Source organism: Struthio camelus, chromosome 6 (assembly GCF_040807025.1).
Source record: "Struthio camelus isolate bStrCam1 chromosome 6, bStrCam1.hap1, whole genome shotgun sequence".
Taxonomy (NCBI): Eukaryota; Metazoa; Chordata; class Aves; order Struthioniformes; family Struthionidae; genus Struthio; species Struthio camelus.
Window position 1 is genome coordinate 12,283,388 of NC_090947.1, and position 15,199 is coordinate 12,298,586.

The following is a 15,199-nucleotide window of genomic DNA, read 5'->3' on the forward strand; positions in this document are numbered from 1 at the left end:
GTATGACTACAGCTTAGTTGCCCTGGTTACTTCCCCTCCCCCCAGGTATTTCTCACAAAGTATTTTAAATAGCATATTTTAGCAATTTGGTTTTGCGGTGAAGACATTGATATCCTGCAACAAGCAAGACAGCTAAGTGTCTTTATATAGCTATTTAGCTCTTCCACAGCATAAAACAAATGTTTCTGTTGTGATTGATTCATAAGAGAGCAGAAATAAATTGTTTTTCTTGACTTTACCAAATACATACTGAGATTGTCTTTCTGTAAATAGTGTGCAAAAGCTCTGCCCTCGTGACAGAGATAGTCGTGTGAGTCGTGCTGCTGAAGCTGTCAATACGGCAACATAAGTATAGTTTATCCTACAGGCAGTTGTCACATACGCTGCATATACGCAGTGCTGATTATCTGTCTAAATTTCCCACTCCATCTAGATACATGGAATTCTTTAAACCATGTTCTGGCATGGTAATTTGAAAATAGTTCTTTGATATTGTTTCAGTTGTAACACGATTTTGAATAAAAGTGTAATTCCAGATAGGAATCTCGAACATAGCAATTCAATACAGTATTCCCATTCTAGGATTAATGACGTAAATGGTCATTTATATGGATATGTATGAATCTGAGCATCACTTTTTCGTCTGCCTTTATGATTTAAACATTGCCTGTTTGCAGCTATTTTTTCTGTTTTTAAACTTGCATTAAGGCACTGTTATTGTAGAAAGATGAATATGCCATGAAAATAAATTCTCAGAGTACTTGATTGGGATTTGTGTAGCCACAGACTTTAATGTGTTGAAGCCAGTGACCCAGTTTTTACAGGGGGGTGCTCTAAAGCAAACGTTAGCCAGGGTAAGGCATGCCTTTTTAGCTGAAGCTGAACTGCGGTGTGAAGCTGGAGCTGATAACGATGATGTTCCTTTTCCAGCACAGTGCCTACAGGAAATAGTTTTTCATTTTTTCACGGGAGTATTATCAGAGAGCACAAAGATCTTGTGAGGTATCTCAGGACTTTGGCTTCTTTATGGGTTCAGAGACTGGATTTAACACAACCTTTATATTATTTGATCTTTTGGAGTTAGGTTTTGGAAGTGTAGTTCAAGTGCTAACCAAGGGATTGAGAAGTAAACCTAAAGGTCCCACAAGACGAAAAAGAGGTTGAACAAAACGCTTTATATAGTTAAAATACAAAATACCAACCATGTAGAAAGGACTGAAGCCTCAACGTACAGAAAATTTTGGCAGTTGCCCTGACATCACGAGTACTACTGATCTACTCCATTGTGATTCTACTATAAACAAAAATGTTCATGTGTAACATTTTTTTACTCCCAAAAGGAGAACTCAAAAAAAAATTATATCTGTTCTCCTGAATGATGGTAAGGAACACATTTTTCCAGTTTTGGACTGAATGTGAACTGACTACTTTATCCTCCTGCTTCAACCACAGAATTGTTTCCGGTTTAAAACTGGGGAAATTCCATTCATGTACAGAGGTAATAGAAGTTGTGGTGCTAATAAAGGAAGCAGAATTTGTTCCTGAAAACCTTTGATATGGATAAAGATGTACATGAAGCATAAAAATACCCTCTGAAACCCAGTTTGAACTTTCAGAGAATTAGTTATTTGTCAGAAAGGGACTGTTATTTAGAAATAGCAATAAGCTTGGAATGAGCCTGTTTTAATTCTTTATTTTAATAGGCCCGGTATACTAGATAATATTTCACTGATAACTCTCACAGAATACAGGTGATCCCTGCTGCTATGGTTATTTGGAGTAGTGCTTCAGCAAAACATTGTATGTGCATGCTTAAGTTTAAGCTATATGAGTTCTCACTGATACGTACTTAAGTGATTTGCTGACACGGAGACATTCATTGTAGTTACGTGTACCTTTCCAGGTTGGAGAGGACTCCCGTCATTCAGGCCCACCAGTTTTACCAAGACCGTCTAGCACATTTAATACAGTCAGCAGAGCTCAATACCAGGACATGGTTCCAGTGGGTACGTCAGCCTTTGAGCTCTTTTCAGAGAAGTACTCGGTGACTGAATTTGTCATGTCAGTGTGCATTGTTGGATGTTTTGGTTGCTTGGGGTGGGTGGGAGTTATCATTTATTATAGGTAGCTCTGTGCATCAGCATTTCCCGGTTTTACAGTTGCAACCTGCAGGAAAAATTTTGAAAAGCTTCTATGCAGAATCGAATAACCGAGGTAAAAATTCTCCCTGTACTGAGCTCCCTAATTTATATACTCTAAGAAAGTAATGAAGAGTTGAAGCCATTCACTCAAGTTCTGTCCTAATTGGGCTCCATATATTCCCAGTTATTCTGTGCAACTTCTGGGTATCTGTTTTGGCAAGATCGCAGAAAGTGTTAATCAGCTTGAAATTAGTCATTAGCTTAAATTCTGTTCTCAGTTACACGCACAGAAACTTACTGACTTCTGTGCCACCGAGAACAGAATTCAGCTTCCTGAATCTAGCAGCTGTCACGTTGTGCAAGATCAAAATAATTAATCTGACTGACTGTAACTGCTTCTCTGTGCTGTGGCGTGTTTACTTGAAAATGTCTGCTAATTTAAATCCTTCCCTTTGCCGTGGTCATGGTGTGCATGCACTGCAGGCTCCGTAATTGGTGAGAATTTGAATAGGAGAGTTTCCAGTGACTGCTTACTGGTTAACGGTGGACTGGACACCAATGCTGAGCGAGTCCTGGAATCACTTTAGCAAAATGAATATACAGATGAGAAAATGTGTTTGAAAATGTGACAAGAGGTAAAAAAAAAAAAATAGGACACTTCTTGCGTGTGATATATTAATAATTTTTTTTTTACTAGTTCTGACGGTAGCATTAATCACATATTGTTTGAAGCTTTATGAATGGCTTCAGCCTCCTTCCTTATGGTACCTGCTGGCTGCTGATACCTCAGACACATTTCAAAATATCAGTTGGCTGTCTATCAACAGTAGAAATGCTTGTATCATCAGAAGTATGTTCAGCTCTCTGAACGGTGTTTGTTAAATAAATGCCTTAGATGAGGACAGTCATATGTTGTGTTTTCTAGTGACATTAAAATTCTTAGAAGGAGAGTATAAATGTAATTGAACAGGGGAGCTATGTTACACTCTAGTAGCAGAAACGTGTTTTCTCCCTATGCAATATAATTTGACAGTGAATTTTAACGGCGAACCATGGATTCTTTAATCATTTCGTTCCCATCTTTTTGCAAAGTTACAAAGGAGTAACATTAAGTTTTGAATATTTCTTAAACTCATAAATAAAGTGAACTTTACCGCTAACATGACATAGCTGGCCCTGTCAAAGTCTCAGAAAGCCACATCCTCCCTAGCAGCTGAATTTACAGTAAACAGACAAGCCTGTATGATTTAAAAGTGGAGCCTGGATGTACAGCCATGCATTTGAATGCATTGCCTTTTTGAAGCTTAATCAGGCCCTTAATAAGAATAAAATCAAAAGGTCATCACTTCTCAGAGAAGGAGATGAAAAACATTCACCTATATACCCTATATATGTGAGGGGTATATATGTGATATTCATATCACACATGTGAGGGTATATATGTGAATACCACATATATACCCTATATATGTTCGTACAGCATGTAAGAACTTTATAACGTCTAAGTGTATAGTCATCTTGTAGTCTTGTCTAGCTCTGTAAGTCTAAAATATCACACAAATGATGAGGTGAATGACACAAATTATGAATCTATAAGTTAGGTAGATAACCTAATCTGGTTTCCCACCAGTGCAGTCAGACAGACACCTCCAGAGGACAGTTCCTCCATTTTGCACTAATTGCTCATCAGGGTGGATTCTTCCCTCTAGTAGGGTTTATGGAGATTACAGTGAGACTAAACGGGCTGGAAAGGGATGCTAAAGGTAGGTGAGAAAGAACCTTGTCCAACACATCACTGTAGAGCGAGGTATTGGATTCTCCATTGCTCTCACTGGTGTTGTGATTTAGGATAGTTCCGAGTTTCACATGCTTTGTATCATTTTGCATTGACGTTACATGACTGAACATGGTGCAGTGCAGTGGAAATGAAAGGTCCTCACAGTTTTATTCAAGGAATTAATGCCCTAGTTTGCCTTAGAGTATGAGTGATAAAATATAATCTAAATTCCTACCAAAACTGGCACTGTTAACGGTGGGAAAGGTGTATCATAATCAATTTGGTTCCTAATCACAAAGCACGACCCCCAAATGATAGTAGTATCCGTATCTTTAGATGAAAAATGTATTAACGCGGTACTGCTAAACTAATAAATGTGAAGATGAGGTTTGTTATCGTTATTGTTCAAAGTTCAGAAGAAATGCAATCCTGTCTTGTACCTCCTTGTTTCAGAAGATATTCTTGTTGATATTTTCAGCTTACAATGACAAGATTGTTGCATTTTTGCGGCAGCCCAATATCTTTGAAATTCTACAAGAGCGTCAACCAGACCTTACCAGGAATCATTCGCTCAGGTAATAAAATTAGCGGAGTCAGTTATTCCCACTTCAGTACAAAATGCTAATTAGAGGTAGTTTCGTCTGTTAAAGTTAGGAGTAGAACGTAACAGAGAGCTACGTAGAATTTTGGCCCGTGAGAAACAAACTTATTCATAAAGTTGTGTGATACAGTTCTTTACTATATTTCTGTATAACTCCCTGAAATAAGATTTGGGAGAGCAGAAGTAATGTCTTATTACAAAATGAAGGTACCTACAAGAAAAAGTTTGCAACAACAGACGTAAGAGGCTTGCGGATGTCTTCAGAATGCGCCAAGGCAGCTGGATGGCAAGGCCAATGTACCCAAATGTGAGTGTGTCCAGTTGGGAGTGTGAGGCAATCGGAGCCAGAATGGTACTTGATTTTGTAATTTTCCTTGGAATGCATATTTACAGGAGGGCCATCCTGACCTAATGACCTTGGAGGTAGGCTTAATTAGCATAGTCTATCAGCATTTTTAATGTTGCCCCCAAATTTTAAAAAGTTGCATAATTTGCACAGTCCCGTGACATCTGAGGGTGAGAGCTGATGAAGGATGATCTCTGCTTGCCATACAATGGTTATAATTCACCAGCGTGGGTAGACTAAAAATGAAAAAAAGTGAAATTCAGAAAGCAGCAAGGACCCTCCTAAAATGTATCCCACAAAAAGACACCTTATTTCATGCCCTTGGGTGTAAGATGGAATAACCGTCAGCTCAGAGATTAGAGATCAGCTGTCAAATGAACATATCCATACCTTCCTTGGATGCTAAAGTTGAAACGTGTTGGTTTGCTGGTTGCATAATCATACTAATTATGTGGATTTTGATATGTCCTGTGCACAGAGTTGCCAGTGCAGTCCTCTGTGTTTGAGGTGCATATCTATACCAGCTGGTTATGAACCCTGTTCATAGCAGTACTTATCCTTTTCCTGCCACATCCTGCAAATTCCCAAAACTGAACAAGCTGTCCCCTTCTGCGGTTTTTCAAAGCATTATTTTTTAACACGTTGTGTTTGAGATTTGGTTTATCCTTTAAATAAATCCTGGCTGACAGCCTTGAAATGAATTGCTAGCAGAATTCATGCTCTCTAGAAAATAGAGGAAAGCAGGAAAATAAAAATCCTGCAGTTCTCAGCCTGTTAAAGCAGTTCCTATGTTGTACCCATATCACTTCAAGCAAGTTCGTCCTACTGAACGTGGTTTGAAATATGAGCAAACTAATCTATCGGGAAAAGTATACAAGCAATTTCTGATTAATAGTAGTTTTATTATTCTTTTCTCCTTTCCCCAGGGTACTTGGCTCCCTTTAACGTTCTGATTGCTATCAGAGTATTTTCTTCGCGTGTTTTGTGTTGGTTCTGTCAATTCAGAGTTCAGGTCGTTCTAAAGACTTGTTGATATTACCAGATTCTGCTTCTTGCAGAGCCTTGCTTCCTGATTACAGAATTGTAACTCTCTGCAAGCTGATCCCTTTTCAAGAAAAGATGGTTTGCAAATTTAAAATGATGGTCAAAAATAAAAAGATACTGGTTTCTGTAGCTCTTAAGTTACAGAAGACGATATATCTTTCTGTATGTTTGTTTTGTAAATAGCTCGAGGACATACGAAGACTTACCTTACCTGCTTTAGCAGAATGATTGAGGATTTTAGTGAACACAATTTTACTTTACGTTAAGTGGGATTAGTCAGAGGAGCCGTTCTGTTAAGCTGGATGGCTCCATTCTAGTCTTAGTCTTTGGAGTTAGTATATTTAATTAAGGAAAAATATCTTCCACTGTATCTCTCCCATACTCTTCTAAAACTGGTGCTTCTGCAATATCACTTGTAATTTTGTAAAAAAAAATGACAATTTCTTTTTTTCTACCAAGTCTTTTAAGACCATTCTTTACCAAGATATTGGAACTCATGTCCATTTGACACACTGTGAGACTAATTCCAGTTACGTTACTTAATAAATTAAGACCGAAGTGAAATTGCATGTTATAAATTCTGTGTGTCTTTTTTCGGTTTAGCGATCAGTACAACTGGTCATAATTTATTCCTTTGAGGGCCTCAGTGCTGCTGAGGTAGAATGATGATATTAAATTTTTTTAATATTATTATTATTACTAATACATAGGTGAGGAGGAAAATCAATATTTGTCAGACGGAAGAGGACAAATATTATTTGAAAAGATCTCTTACATTTCCCATCTAAAACAATTTATTATTTCTAAAAAGAATGAATAGACATGATAAGACGTTGGAGGTCTATTAAAAACGTATAATGAAAGGATGTTGCAGGTAGGAAATGTGTTGTACAGAGGTTTTATGATGGAATGAGAACATTGTACCTAACATACCATTAATCGTGTGGCCAAGATTGAATCTCATTGCAAACCACCGTAGATAACCTGAGAGGCTGTTAAATAACATAAAAGGCCTCAGGCAGAGGCAGCTATTATACATTAAACATATTTTATACCTTAAGAGAAGGTAAAAGGTGTGTATTAAAAACTGTCATTGAAACCAGAGCTCTCACTGATAACCCGGAGAAGTTATGTAGTTAACCCAGAAAACATGCTTCTAGGTTCCCAGTAGTGCTGGGAACGAAATGCTAAGCCGTATTTTGAAACCCACCTTTGTATCTCCTCAGACCTTGCTGTTTGGCTTCCGGTGTAAATCGGAGCCGGCTCTGGAACTGCCCCCAGCTCCCGGCCCTGGGCGCCACAGGGCCAGGCTAGTGGGAGGTCAATGCACGTTAGCTTTGGCTCAGCATTTGGCATGCTAACGAAACTGTGTAAGGCTTCCAGACTGAATTTGGGTCTTGTCCTGGTGGGGCCAGAGGGTTCATGAAGTGAATACTTGACTTTCAATACCTGTCTTCATAGAGAAGTGCTGAATTACACACTCCTGCTACAGGCACAACTGCCACTCCAGCAAGCAGCGTCTGAGGGGCCCTAGGGACGGCCTCGCCCATGCCCCTTTTCTCCCTCAAGCATGCTGTATAGGTCGTGCAAGTCCCCAGGGAATTTACGTTAGCCCTATTGCTGGAGAGGGCCCTTATGTGCAATGTTCGTCTGTTCTGCTTTTAATGCGAGGTGGCAAGAAATTTATTTTGATCCTTTTGATGAAACTGCTGTGCGTGAAGTGATGTATTCGAGAAGCTCACATTGCAGCTTCGGTGGTGCGCTGGTGGCAGTGCTTTTGTCTTCACCTTGATTAAAGTGCTGATTGCTTGGATTGTTTCCTCCTTCTTGTCAGTGCTGGTTGTAGGACAGTAGGACAGATGGACCTCTGAGCTGAGCCAGTGCTGCTGTTCTTACGTAGAGTTCTTTACTTTTCTGTTTGTTTAGGGGGAGCTTCCTTTAGAATTGGGACACTTTTTGCTACACAGGTTTCTTTTATTTATTTTTTATTCCTCCTTAAGCTTAAGGTCATATTAGAAATTATCTTTAGCATACCATTATATAACTTGTACTGAGAGAATAAAAGGAGTGTACTTTCAATTTCAAAAAAGCGGGAAAGATCTCTACAGAGAAAAAGAACAAGGGTCATCCAGAGGAGATCAGCACAGATCCTAAAAATCCAGAGCCGCTTACAGGCAGAGTGTTTAGGTTGCATAGATTCCGCAATAGTGGCCGCCTTAGGTTTGGGAGGAGGGCTGTGAGCGTTGCGTGTGTCGCTGGCTGTGAGAGAAAGAGAAATAGTACAAGGGTTTCTGAGATATCTACTTCTAAAGCACAAGTGAGCATCGTAATAAATGACTTGAATTTGTCCAAAGGTTCAAAAGAGACATTACTTCTATAAAACAGTTCCCTTTCAGAATAGTAATGTCCTCCCTCAGGGTTCAGCCTCCTGCTTTGAATTCAGAGCCACGGCTAACATTAACCTGAAGGATTGATTTTTATTGGTGGGATGGCTGTGCTACCTGAAGCAGCCTGAGTGGCAGAGAGATAAGGGCAACAGGAGAGTCACTCTTCAGAACAAATTAGGTTTTTTGGTTGTAATAGTTTGTTGCATACATCAGCATGGTGTGTTAGGAAAAGAAAATGGTTTCTGAAATACAGAAGCATTACCCAGAGGTTTATATGATATACCCTCTGATTTTTCTTGCTGCAGTGGTGTACATTGGTGCATTATTTGCAAAAGATATTTCGGAACGCTTTTTTTGCTTACACAGGGAGAAGATCCAGTTCATCCGGACAGAGGGAACACCTGGGCTGGTGCGTTTATCCAGCGACGCAGACCTCGTCATGTTACTCAGGTAGGCACTGCTGCTTCCCATGACTCCATGGAATATGCTGAATATGCTGTGGCAGCTGCTGAGGAGCCTTTCACTGAATGGTTTGTAGTGACTCGGTGACCCAATCCTTTCCCCTTCAGTACTTGGACTTGCGGCTGGGGGAGCTACAGCTGAAGGTTCAGATTTTTGATTTTCGTAATGTTGAGTTTCTAGATGGCAGTTGCTAGCATGGAGGTCACATTTTTTCATAGCAGTGACGGACGGTTTCCGCTCTGTTTGTGGAAAGGAGAGGGTAAGAGCACTATGCTTCTGATTCATAGGCATTTGCCCTGACCACCTTTTATTGTCCTGTTGCATCCACCTCTGACGTTTAGATAGATAGTACAGTTTAGACCTCTTTGCAAGAGCGTGCTCTTTCACTGCTTCGAGAATGCATCTGTTTAGTTCTGTGATTTGGGAAGTCTGTATCTGTGAACTTTCCTACCTGAGATATGTTTTTGTTACTTAATGTCTTGCTGCCTCTTCACTGGGCTGTCAAGTGTTATGCTCTTTAATAAAGGTAATACTGTTACGGAGTTTAAGAAATGGGAAGCTGCCTCTTTAAATTTCATTTAAGCAATTAACTCAAAAAATCAGGCGGATTTTTTGCTAGAATTAAATCTTTGTATCTTCAGGTTATGTTCTCATTTATTGTAAAACTACATCAGGAAATTCATAACTATATTTAATAATAAAACTAGTGTAATAGGATTGGCATTAGTAGTATTTAGAAGTCAGGTTGCATAATCACAATCCTTTCTGGCCCTTAAGTCTCTGAATTAAAGATATAAAATCTCATTTTAAAGCTGTGCTGAAGCTATTTTTAAATGAGAATATAGATTTTTAAAAAAACTGTAAAGATTTTGATTTTCTTAACGCATGAAGATGACACAGGTTTTGCACACAGAAATCTGGCTTCAGCTGTTTGTTTTAAAATGAGGCTTGCATTGATGATTTTGTCGTTGCTGTTTGGCTGGATTCTAGTCTGTTTACTGTTCTGATAACAGCAAAGGCTGCTTATATTGGAAATACTGCAAATTCAAATTTTTAATTATAATCTTTCATTTGTAGAAAACCAATGATCAGTATAACTAATTTTTGAAAGAGAAAAGCAGGGTACCCAATACCTCCCCAAAATAACTTTGTTGTATTTTTCAAATCTTGTTTCTCTTGTTCTACTGATCTTTTTTTTAAATCTCAAAATGTCTAATTGAAAAGCTTTTTTTTCCCCTAGGATTTTCCCCTCTTCTTTAGTAACAGCTAAGTTGTTTCTAACCCCTAAGTACAACCAAAGTACCATGGTCCCCAAAGATATATTATTGATATGTTACTATGTATCTATTAGTTTCTTAAAATGTTAGATATTGTACCTCAGAACTGGACTAAGTTACTGTGAGTTTATTGTAAGAGAGAGTAAATACTTGTGTAAAAGCAAAGTAGAGCTAAGTTAAAATAGCAGTTTACTGAGGTATGCTGGAATTTCTCTTCTTACCATTGATAGCTTAAATGTTTATTTGGGGGGGGGGGGAGAGTTGTTTGGTTTTTTATCAATATCTTCTAGAGGAGTGACATCGTGACACTTTCTATGAAACCCTGACAAAGCTGCGCTCAAATCACGATGAGCCAGTCTTACTGGGACTCAGGACACGGGGGTTTTGTCTCTAGCTTAGCTGGTTGGATGACCTTGGGCAAGACACTACCCCTTTCTAGGCCTCTGCTTCTTCATTTGCAGGGGAAAAAAAGAGGGTGGGGGGGATATAATTATTCTGTAAAGCTCTCTGAGATCTAGTAAATCACTGGGTGGAACCACAATTTCTGATACTTTTGCTGCTTGGGAACACTGTACATTTTTTTCACATGCTTCAGTAAGTATTAAGTTGCAGCTAAGTAAAAAACCCTATGTTTTCAAGGACTGAAGCATCACATATTTCTTATAATACCTTTCTTAGAGTATTTTAATATGTTCAGGTGTTCTGAAAAAAGAATTTTTTTTTGTTTGCTCTTCTGAATATGCTATCTGGGATACAACACAAATCATCTTAAATCCTGATTTAATCCAAGACTGAAGTAGTTGTTTACATTTTACCACATTTTCGGCATCAAAATATAGCTGTGTGAGGAAAACAGCACATGGTAATGAATGTTAACAGTATTGCCAGAAAATATCCATTCAAAAAAAATTCATGCAAAAAATTGCTCTAGATAATTGTTTAGTGAGCAAAGTTAGTAAGAAACTTATTTTATTTGAACTTCACTTTCATTGATAAAGCTCTATAATTAAAGATTGGCTTGTGATTCTTTTGGTAGCTCGACTCTTGGAAATAAATTTTATATATGATCTGAAGAGTTTATTTTTATCTGTGATGTGTTTAATATCCAATTATGCTTTGATATCATATCCATTGTGATATTACATATTTTGTTTCCTTTTGGTTTTGCTTATATCAGTTTTGGGAAGAGACTGAAATTTTAATATATACCGATTCTCCATACACAGACGTAACATTAGGCTGCAAAAGATCTATTAATTTTCTCTTAAAAGCTGTGTAACTCAGGGGGCAATAATACATGAGGCATGAAATAACCTGAGCAGACTATATGCAATACCAGTTTCAATAACAGCATTAGCAATGAAGATAAATAAGGAAATAACTTGTTATGCCAACAAGCTTACTGTTCAGCACACTCAACAAGTTCAGATGTGATTCTTCCTCCTAGAGGGTTAGAATATTTGTTACAGTTCCTGATCTTTGTGCAGTGTTACAGATCTCTTTACAGGAAAGCGTAACAAAAATTATTGACCCCTTTGTAATGAGAACGCAAGTAAAAAAAAAAAAAAAAGTAATTTTAAAAAGCTAGTTAACCCTATTTTAATCTTGAAAACGTACACTGCGCTATGTGAAGTGATGTCACACAGAAGTAGTAATAATTACTATCTAGTGACTTTCAAGATCTGATTGAGGGAACGGTGATAAAATATTTTCTAGCACTCTACGTGTATACGGTGGAAATAGGTGAGTGACTGCTAAAGAAACCGGGTTAGTTTTGAGGCTGTTACCAGATATCTATTCCATTCGTTCAAATAAACATAGTATTTGTTCTCTTACTACACTAGCTTGTTTGAAGAGGAGATAATGTCATATGTCCCGCCACATGCCTTACTTCATCCCAGTTATTGCCAGTCCCCGAGAGGCTCACCGGTGTCTTCGCCTCAGAACTCTCCAGGTAGGTTGCTTAGGCACAGCTTCGGCAGCAGCTATAGGAAACCCTTTCTCATACTCAGTGAGGACCAGTTCCCAAGTCAGTGAAGTCACTAATGCACTCCTACTGCTGTCCCAGAGGTCAGAAAACAAAGACAGTAGAAGAATTTGGCTGTAATTCTTTGTTTACTTTCTGAACTGAAATTTATGGCAGCCTAGATCTGAGAGCCTACCATCTTGGAAGCGATAAGCTATTTTCCTTTGCAGTTCCCAACTTTTAGATGGCTAAAGATGAGCTGAGCCACCTTCTGAGTGGTCAGTGAGCTAGTCATCGCTGTCATTCTCCACTGCACTACTTTCACTATGATAATATCTCTAAAACATTGCAGTAGTGCAAGTCCCTTAATTTAGTTTACATTATGCTGCATGTAATCACTTCCCACCTTTCTGAAGATCCAAGTTATGTTGCTGCAGCAGCAAGAAAGATCTGGTTCTATTTTTGAGCAAAGCCAACCAGTGTGTTTGAATTTGACTGCCAAATCTGAATCTTTGCCTTGGGCTGACAAAGTGTTCTGCCAGTAGAAAGATAAATGTATTCCAGCATCCGAGTTTATGATTTTGTTCTGACTTGTAAAACATGCAAACTTGTTTTTCACTGATGCTGAACAATTGAGTGTTCTTGCAAGCATCCTGATGCCTAGAGAATTAAAAATATGAGATCTAATACATTAAGCTGTACGTTAAGCTATGTTGTGGGACAAAGAGTCAAAACAATTTTACGTAGAGCCAGATTGTTGTCACTTAACATAAGCTCAGAACATATAAATTTAAGAAAAGTTTAAGTAAGATATAAGTAAGAAAAGCATATTGCGGCTGTCTGACTGTACATGTCAGAATGGAATGAGGTGGTTGTGCAAAACATTGTAGACCACCTTCAAATATTAACTAACTACGTTGCTGATCAAAACCAAATTATGTCAAATGTGACAAGTTCCATTTGACCTCTGAAGGCCAAGTAAAGCAATTTGAAGTTTATAGTTGGCACTATTCTTAGTTTGCTCAAGAAGGTAATAGTAGGTATGTAAAATTAAATCACTATAGTAAATCAGAAGTTGCTTAAGTTGCTTTAAGTTCCGCAAATTAGAGAACAGAAATATAGGTAAGTAAAGAACCTTTGGGATGTAACCAACCCTGGAAATTTGCAGAAAATAAGGAGGCTTTATCAGAGGTATTGTGATTTTTATGGGCTGTTTCCCAGTCCAAAACACACACAAACGTGTCCTAAATGGTAGCTTGTCCTCCTCCTGGACTTAGGACTTCTATAGGACCTATTCAGAGAAACCATCCTAAGATCTTAATGATCTTATACAGCATCCTGCAAAGCAGCAGAATATATTCACCTGTTGTTATATTGGTATTTTGGATATGTTTATGGTCCGTATATAATTATTTTCCCTACAACAAAAGGAAGGATGAACATCTGCATGTGTGCATCTTATTTCCAACTGCAAACCCGGCAGTCTTTTATGAGTAAAAACAGTTTTGTCTTTCAGAGTTGTCATTTCATTATTAGTGCATGCACCCTGGTTGGCAGGGCTTCCGTCTAACAAATTAATCTAAAAATGTCTTTGATTTTTAGCATGCGATATTCTCATCTATTCTTCAAAGTAGCAGCACATATTAAAGGATGAACTGTGATGGCTTTAGTCCTGTTTTCCTTAAAATTGTAATCTCTATTCTATCGCATAGAGAAATATGTAGAGACCATTCAGTTGGCCTGTTTGTGAGTCTGCATGCTTGGGTTGGTATACAAATGAAGTCCTATAACATTTTCATCAGAAATTATAAACTGCCCGTGATTTCTGTGGATGCTCTGTGTGTTTTTATCTGCTAAACTGGCTGTGCTGCGCTGCCGGAGGTTGCGTAGTAAAGATCCATTGTTTAGATCAGTCACAGTCAGTTGTGCTTTTTCTTTTGGAAAAGATGAATTGTCATGAAGTTACTCTCTGTGTGTGTTTTAGAATATACTCTGTTTGAAATCAAATATGGTTATCACATTACTTTTTAGCCCTTCCACTAATATCTTTTGTTCCCAAGGCGGAAATAATCACTATAATTGCCCAGGAATTTCTTGGCAGATATATCTGATTTGCAATGAGAACTTGTCATGTGCTGACAGAGTATTATACTGGTAATTTTTGAACCATGAAGTAATGTGTTACCAGATCAATTTTCTATGGTATCTCTTAGCAAAAAAATTGCTTCAGGGGTTGAGATGAAAGTATGCCTTTGTTGCATTCTTTGGTGACTACATTTTTGTGCCTCTTTTGACCCAAAGCAGAATAAACAAAATAGGGAGAAAAGACCAATAATTAAAAGGCTGTTTACAGTTTCAAATTGCTGTGCGTTTTCTAGAGCATTCGGCAGAGTGTACAATTGGAAGCCCTTGAGGCTCTCAGTAAAATACGGTAACCACAATGGGTTAATCAATGACTGTGATTTGTTCTTCCAGAAGGGTTCTGCACATTCCTGTTGGAGCTGTGAGGATTTCCTGACGCTTTCTGTTCCTCCCACACACCAGTCTGTAGGCCAAAAACAAGCAGCAACTCTCTTTTCTGGTCAGGCAGGTCTTTTAGAGACCTGTGAATGGGATTCAGTGTTAATTCTGATCTCATTCTTCCTCTCTCTCCGGTCTCTGCAACTTCTATCGACAGCCACTTGCTGCAGGATGTACTCATTGCCTCTTCTGTCAGACCCACATACTTTGTGGCTAAGCAAGCTGCTTTCTCTTCTGCTGTTCTTTTTCTGCAGGCTGTATGGGTACACTCTCCATCTCTTTTATAACCTGAAATATTACCCTCTCTTGCCCTCACGCCTAGTAGTAACAAATGTTTCTGTATTGGCTTAGTTTTATACAGGGAGCCAAAAGAAAACTGATGTAAGGAACTGATTGTCATTTAAAAGACGGAAGTCTACCTGTGTGTGCTTGTAAACTGTTGATTTGTATTTCCTGTGCATTATGGGCCTGTTAGATGATCCCTATTTGCAGAGGAGGAGTTAGCAACCTATGTGTATTGCAGGGTGTGAGAAATGTTAACATCGTCTGGGTTTTTATGGGAAGTCTGCACACCCAGCACAAGGGAGGAATTATTTAATGTTATAAAAAAGTAGGGGTGAGAAGGTGAAAGTAGAAGGGCTAGGGTAAACTGCCTCTCTGGCACACTTTCTTGCAATT

The 15,199-nt window shown here is 38.5% G+C and overlaps 1 protein-coding gene across 4 annotated transcripts in view; it reads left to right on the plus strand.

Moving 5' to 3' along the window:
- HECW2 (HECT, C2 and WW domain containing E3 ubiquitin protein ligase 2) overlaps positions 1-15,199 on the plus strand; it is a 222,182-nt gene that overhangs the window by 183,448 nt on the left and 23,535 nt on the right. For all 4 annotated transcript variants that reach the window (XM_068948246.1, XM_068948245.1, XM_068948247.1 and 1 more), the window contains 4 exons: positions 1,904-2,006; positions 4,397-4,493; positions 8,663-8,746; positions 11,880-11,989. In XM_068948246.1, the coding sequence (XP_068804347.1) occupies positions 1,904-2,006; positions 4,397-4,493; positions 8,663-8,746; positions 11,880-11,989 (394 nt within the window). The remainder of the gene's footprint in view (positions 1-1,903; positions 2,007-4,396; positions 4,494-8,662; positions 8,747-11,879; positions 11,990-15,199) is intronic.